Below are 6,591 nucleotides of genomic sequence, written 5' to 3'. Positions count from 1 at the left end.
TCGCCACGGATTCGTCGTTTTCGTCCAGCTGTTTTCCCTCAAAATCTTCAAATCTGCCTGGTGGATTTTTTAGTTTATCCTCCATCCTGGATAAACAAATGCTGAACAAGATTGTTGATTTTTAAAACATTTTCGTCCGCTTTTGAAGCTGTGGGGAGCCCAGAACGAGGTTTCACTTGGCCATCTCACAAAATCGCCGAAAACACTAAAACCGTTATACTGAAAAAATTCTCAAAGACTAGCGGATGCACTTACAGAAACTAAACTTTGCATACTGATCAAGAACATGTTAAGCTTTTAAAAAAAAATATTGAACCCGATCCCCTTTTCCCCCTCGTCTCCCTACAGCCCGATTCCCGTTACTTTTGGGTCCCCCCACGTATAATTATTCCAATATTATAGTTTAAACTAAGCATTTTCTTTACCGTTGATCAATGACTAACTCAATTTGCAAGTTGTTTGAGTATTTTGCAATCTACTGCTATTGTTAGTTCGTTAGGCCGAAAGATTATCCAATGACTGTGTGCTTGAGAATGAATTTCATTTGAATTGAATATTTCAATGTAAAGAATATTTCATGCCCGGAGGGAAACAATAACAACATCTTGAACATGGTTTACGTTTGAAACAAATTGTATCTAAATATTGAAACAACCGTGAAAATGTGTCGAATTAACTGCGAAGCTTTAAATAAACTCGTGGAAAATACGTTAAACTCAGTTAGAAGCGATCAGCCGAATCAACAACAGCAATCCATTCAACGTTCGACAAAAGTTCACCGGAATGAAAATCGTGTCCGCGCTAGTAGCAACCATCGTCCTGGCGATGATTGTTCCATCAGTTTTCTCTGGTATGTACACCCAAGCGCCGAAAATACTAAGTCTTATAATACCTACAACTGGGGTGACTTACTTTTCCAGTGTGTCCTACGGTCCCCATAACGCCAGAAATGTGCGGACCGCATGAAGAATTCTCCACCTGTGGCACAGGCTGTGAAGCAACCTGTTCGAAGGCTCCGAGGGATACAGTTTGCACAATGGAGGAGTGTTGTACAGGATGCTACTGTTTGCCAGGTTACATTCGCACAGACGAACATGGTCCATGTGTCCTGGAATCAATGTGCTAATAAAGTGCATAACTAAAATGGTGATTAAAATGTCTCAAATCAACCATTACGATAGTTTTGCAACGAATCTGCTTGGATAGCACAACACGATACAGAAGACTTCAATCACTTTGGGTCGGAGGTAAATGTTCCTCGTTGAATAAAGAAATCAGCGCTTCATTCAATTACACTGAGACTATCATTTACCAATCGATGTATGAAATTTATATTTTAAAAATAATGTCACCACTTACAAATTCCAAATGGAATCGATCAAAAATGGCAATATTAGCATGAAGTATGAACGAGTTTTCATCATTAGCATACTTTCGTCATTGGTATTGTGTAATAATATGTTAAATTCCCCACACCGATTATTTATCTGCAGGGTACAGTTACAGTTACAGTTACAGAGAACATATGTTACAGGAGAGTATGGAACAAAGTTCCAGTTTTGCTTATTTCAAAATATTTCCATTAGTTACAATGCCAACGCAGAACCTTAAAAACGCGTGTTTACAAATCCTTAATCGACCGTACAATTACCAACACCTGGCGAGCCAAATTACTTAGGGGGTTTGTAAGAATACACTTTTACGATTGTTTTACCTACTTACCATATCAGTTAGTTGCAATCAAGTGTCGAACCAGGAACCACTTGAATAACTTTCTGTGAAAAATAAAATAGCGATGAAAATCGTCATAGCACTAATCTCAACAATCGTTCTAACAGTGAACGTAAAGTCTGTTTTCAGTGGTAAGCTGGCCCACAATCTATGAAAGAAACTACCCTTCCATAGGATATCTATAGAATTGAGTTTCTTTTGACTCGGTCATAGCTCCAGCTTCGTGTGGTCCTAACGAGCAATACTTCAACTGTGGTACCGCCTGCGAAGCCGACTGCAATAGTTACCCATTCGAGGCCTGCACACTAGAGTGCATTCCGGGTTGTTTTTGCTTACCGGGATACATTCGCGAAAAACCACAGGGTGCCTGCATTCCGAAGTGGCAATGCGTTCATGGGAAGTGATATGAACGACAATGTGTCCTGAAATTCCCGTGCTATGAAATGGAAATGGTAAATCCTATACATAATTGTATTCACATATGGTGATAAATAAAGGGAATGAAACCATGTTGAACTACTATTAACGGTTTTTTTTTATAACAAGTATGGTATATTCCTATCAACAAGGAAAACACCTGTAATCACTTCAGTTTCTGTAAAAAGATCATCGAAGCTAAATTGCTATTAACGTACGGAGTTAGCGAATGCAATCAACCGAACCAATGGGCCGCCATGCAATCTCTTGTCCAGGGCGTCTGACAGACCCAGCACCACTCGAAACCACAGCCCGAACGAGTGCATACCATGTGCATGCAGCCCCCATCTCGTTCCGTTGCCGTGCGACACTGGGGGCACGGTTTGGTCGTTACCTTGATCGCAATCTTCGTCGCCTCGTCCCAGCGAGCTTCCGAGGCGCGGGCCAGATCGATCGCATATCCATGCTCACCACCGGCGTTGAGCTGCGTTGGCGTTTCCAAACACTCTCCCAGGTGGTACCCTTGCAAGCAACTTCGACAGAACACGTACTAAAACGGAAAACGAAGAACCACATTTGGTTATCTAACAAAAAGCTTTTTTCCAATTGTACGTAATACTTACACCACAACCACTCTGGCACTGAATCCGACGGCATTCGGGATCAACCAGCAGCCCCATACCGCATCCGGGCTGCGGGCACAAAACTCCCCCGTTCTTCAGCACAAACTCTTCGGTTGCAAAGCGTTGATAGCGATCGTACTGATCTTTGCTAAGCAGCTTGAAGTGATGCACGTCCTCGATGAAGGAATTCTCGCAACCAGCCGGACAGCGAAGCGTGTACCCTCCGGTCGGATGTTCAACGAATTGCCGTTCGAGCAAACGCGTCACACAGTACTGGCGGAAGCAATCCAGGCAAGTTACGTGGCCAGCTTCACACGGGAAGACTAGAATGGTTTCACTGTAGGGTATAGTGTAAATGATAAATCCTTTTAAAATGTACACCACTTTGGATTGCTCCGAGTTTTACCTCACATCGGTACACGCGATACAGGGGATGTTTTTGTGATTGGTTTTTATGAGGTTTAATGGCGCAGCGAAGTCTTTCTCTCCCCCGGAAGAATGTTCCGCACATTTGAAGTAAAATTCCGTAAATGGAGGCTCACCTTCGTTGTTTTCCTGCAGACGGAAAGAAGCCAGTTTAGTTAAAGATCGCTAAAAACGAAACGTAAAACTGTTTATAAACACTTACCACACAGGGAACTTCGAAATTTTCACAATGTCCGGTAATACGCTTCCGTTTCAGCACATCATCCCAACAGGTTGGATCCCGGTGGACAGTAAACGCCCCGCTACTGCAAATTCCGCAACGTACCCTCAGCTTTCCCGTGCAAACCTTCTCACACTGCGAACAGTAAACGAAAAAGTGAGCCTTTCTACGCATGGTAGGGTCATCACTAGGCCGCGGTGATCCGGTGTTCCGTTCATCCACCTCCGTAAGCTCGACCATCGTCTCCGACAGCGGTTTGGAAGCATGTTCTTCAGCTGCTGCATCTTCCGAAATCGTCTCGTTAAAGGCTTGTTTCGACGTTTTCTTCTGCGGTTGCTGTTGCCTTGTTTTAACAACATGTATTATTGATTGCTGACCGAGGTCGCATTCCTACAGGTGGTAGATAAATAGAAACAAATGAAAATACGTGACGTAATGCGACACTGTACATCATTCACTCACACTGATGGTCGTTGAATCAGACAATTCGCGGCCAGCAAAAATTATCTTTAGCTCTTGCGGTTCGAGACCAAGCTTCGGTGCCACCATTTCCTTTACATCTTTGATGTCCATATGCGGCTCCAAGTCGACAGCCAGAGTGTTCCCCGTGTTAGTCTTCACGTACACGCTGAGCGAGTTGGAAATTTTCTTCCTACCGAACGAAAAGATCGCTAACATGCTGCTGATAAGTTCCCGTATGAAGCCAAACAAATCGAACATCACTAGCCACCAATCGTCCCGAGGGACAATTGAAGCAGAAAATTGCGTTGCAAGCACAAAGAACTGATAGTAATCGCAAAACACTTGGGTCAAGTTGGTTTGTTATTGTTTTGTCGGCGCAATGGAATCTGTCAACCGCCGAGCAAACAGCTGATCGAATGAAATGTCAAAATGACAGAGTTGAAAAACAAAGATCCTTTCCGGTAATTTTCAAACAATTGCCGTTAAACTTATTGAGTACTTCTTAATGTTACTATGGTTTTATAATTGTGAAATAGGTAAACTATGAAGTAAACACAGGCTCATTGTATTGTATTGAAAATTACATCAGGAATATAATCATTTTTTTAGTATGAAAAAAAATGAATTGTAGGTGCAAATTTCACCACAAGTAAAAGAAACATTGTTGAAAAGAAACACGATTTCTTATGGATTTATATATTATGACTCAAAACAAAGCCACTATTACATTCCTAAAATATGATGTTATATTTACAATTATTCGTGTAAAATCTCTTGATGCTCTTAGATGCCTCTATGAAAAACTGTAATTTGCCTTATCGCAACGTGGAATTGGTATGAATGAATGTTTAACCCGTTCATGTTGAATCTACCGCTATCATAGCTATCATCCAGCAATTCCCAACAACTCTACCTCAAACCCCAACCGACTGCTTTGGGCAGTTTTTTTTATCCTTGTATACTGAACCGACGACAACGGCAGTCTTTTTTGTTGCGTCCCACGTGTCTGTAGAAATCGTATACTACCACCACTCTCCTTACATGCCTCTCTGTGCAATACTGTAACAACTTTCCCGCCGTAGGAAACAGTACTGGGCCGACGGTAGGACATGGTGTGCCATAATAAATCGATATACTTTCGCTACACCCAATCCTCCACGGCGACCGTAATGTATGCCCACAGTCATAAAGGACTCTCACGCTATCTTTCTTGTCATTCTCTCTCTATTCCGGACCACAGTATAGGACCTCGACGAGGAGAGTACGCTGATAGTTAATGTATTTGGCACCATCGGATCGACAACAGCCACCGTCATCATCGCCGCGAATCGCTGTCCCCGCCACAAACACGCTCCTGTTTGGCATTTTCCTTCCGAATGTTCCCCGTTTCCACGGCTCGACGCTTCGCAACTGGTTGCTGGCTGGCCGCCAGGGGGAGGAAAATTTCGGCAGAGACGCCCAACTTCGCACCCGACGTGGTCGTGGTCGAGTCTGCCGTCGTTGTTCGCCACCTGTGTGCAATATCCGACCGCAGAGTGATGGAATGCCTCGCACACTCATACATACACACAAACATCTCCTCCTTGCCCGATGTCATGTCGTTTTCCGGCCATCGGAAAAGTGGCAGAAAACGATCGATGAACGAGCTTCCCTGGGCAGTGGTAGAAAGGCTCACACAGGGCAATGTGAACGGCACATCAAATGTGTACGCACATGATTATGTGTTGGATGGTTTCACGATATTTTTCCCCGCACGATTTTTCCTTCCATTTATGTGTCCCTATCTCTTACACACTTTCTATTTTAGCCCATCCAAACTCTCCTACAGAGCAGTATGTGGTTGACATTTTCTTTTATTTGAATTTTCCTTACTCAAAATAGTACATACCTCACCCAAACTCCCAATGGAAGTATAAAGCAAAAAAAAACATTCAAAAATATGGCTTTTCCGCGAGGACGCATCCCCCGGGACACCAACCGCCAGCAGCAACGGATGGAGAAAATAATTAATTGCACCGTAAGGACACAAACTGACGAGACTGATGTGCGCCACAATCACCTATGATCACAATTGAAGCAATAATTGATCTCAAAAAACCCTGTATCGATTTAATCTACGCTGACATGTTTGAATTGTGCACAAAACTTAAAGTTTTCCTGCAGTTTATTCTTTTACAAATTACTACGAGCATTACACACCAACCAAAATCCAGTAACGTTTGAGAACCAGAACTTCAAATCAACTCTGGGGTAAACAATAACATAAATAAGACTGAGATAATAATTTTGATATTTTAATTAAATAATACTTTCTAATGTGTCTACTAAATATATCGAATCAGAAGAAACAACAGTTTATGCTTAAAGAACAAATAAAACATCCATTTTGTTTCAAGCACTAAGCAAACTCTCCAAGTCGGCGCCATTGCAAACGCCTTCGGTGAACGAAAATGCGGCACGCGAGGATCGTAACATGACTGTTTCCCACTCCCATCAGACTATTTTCCTCGTTGAAAAGGCGCCAACACTGTGTGTATGGAGAATCGGTACATCGGAATATCCCGGGGCGTGCGGAATATAAGCGCGTGCGTTTGTGTGTTTGAACAGAATCTGACGAAAAGAGCATTGCTTGCCAAAGTGGGCTTCCATGTCCGAGCAGAAGCGAGGAAGGAAACATTGTTCACACAAGCTAACAAAGATCCGGCACCATTT

The 6,591-nt window shown here is 42.8% G+C and overlaps 1 protein-coding gene across 1 annotated transcript; it reads right to left on the bottom strand.

Annotated features, from left to right (window-relative positions):
* Positions 1–2,268: 2,268 nt before the first annotated feature.
* On the bottom strand, positions 2,269–4,217 carry LOC131263249 (E3 ubiquitin-protein ligase parkin). Its single transcript, XM_058265416.1, has 5 exons — positions 3,880–4,217; positions 3,400–3,807; positions 3,178–3,326; positions 2,772–3,108; positions 2,269–2,698 (listed from the first exon to the last, which is right to left on the bottom strand). The coding sequence occupies exons 1-5, from the start codon at positions 4,135–4,137 to the stop codon at positions 2,384–2,386; spliced, it is 1,467 nt and encodes a 488-aa protein (XP_058121399.1). The 5' UTR covers positions 4,138–4,217; the 3' UTR covers positions 2,269–2,383.
* Between the last annotated feature and the right edge of the window lie 2,374 nt (positions 4,218–6,591).

Source organism: Anopheles coustani, chromosome 2, assembly GCF_943734705.1.
Source record: "Anopheles coustani chromosome 2, idAnoCousDA_361_x.2, whole genome shotgun sequence".
Classification (NCBI taxonomy): domain Eukaryota; kingdom Metazoa; phylum Arthropoda; class Insecta; order Diptera; family Culicidae; genus Anopheles; species Anopheles coustani.
Note: the sequence above shows the minus strand (reverse complement) of the source record. Positions and strands in the feature narration are given on the sequence as shown.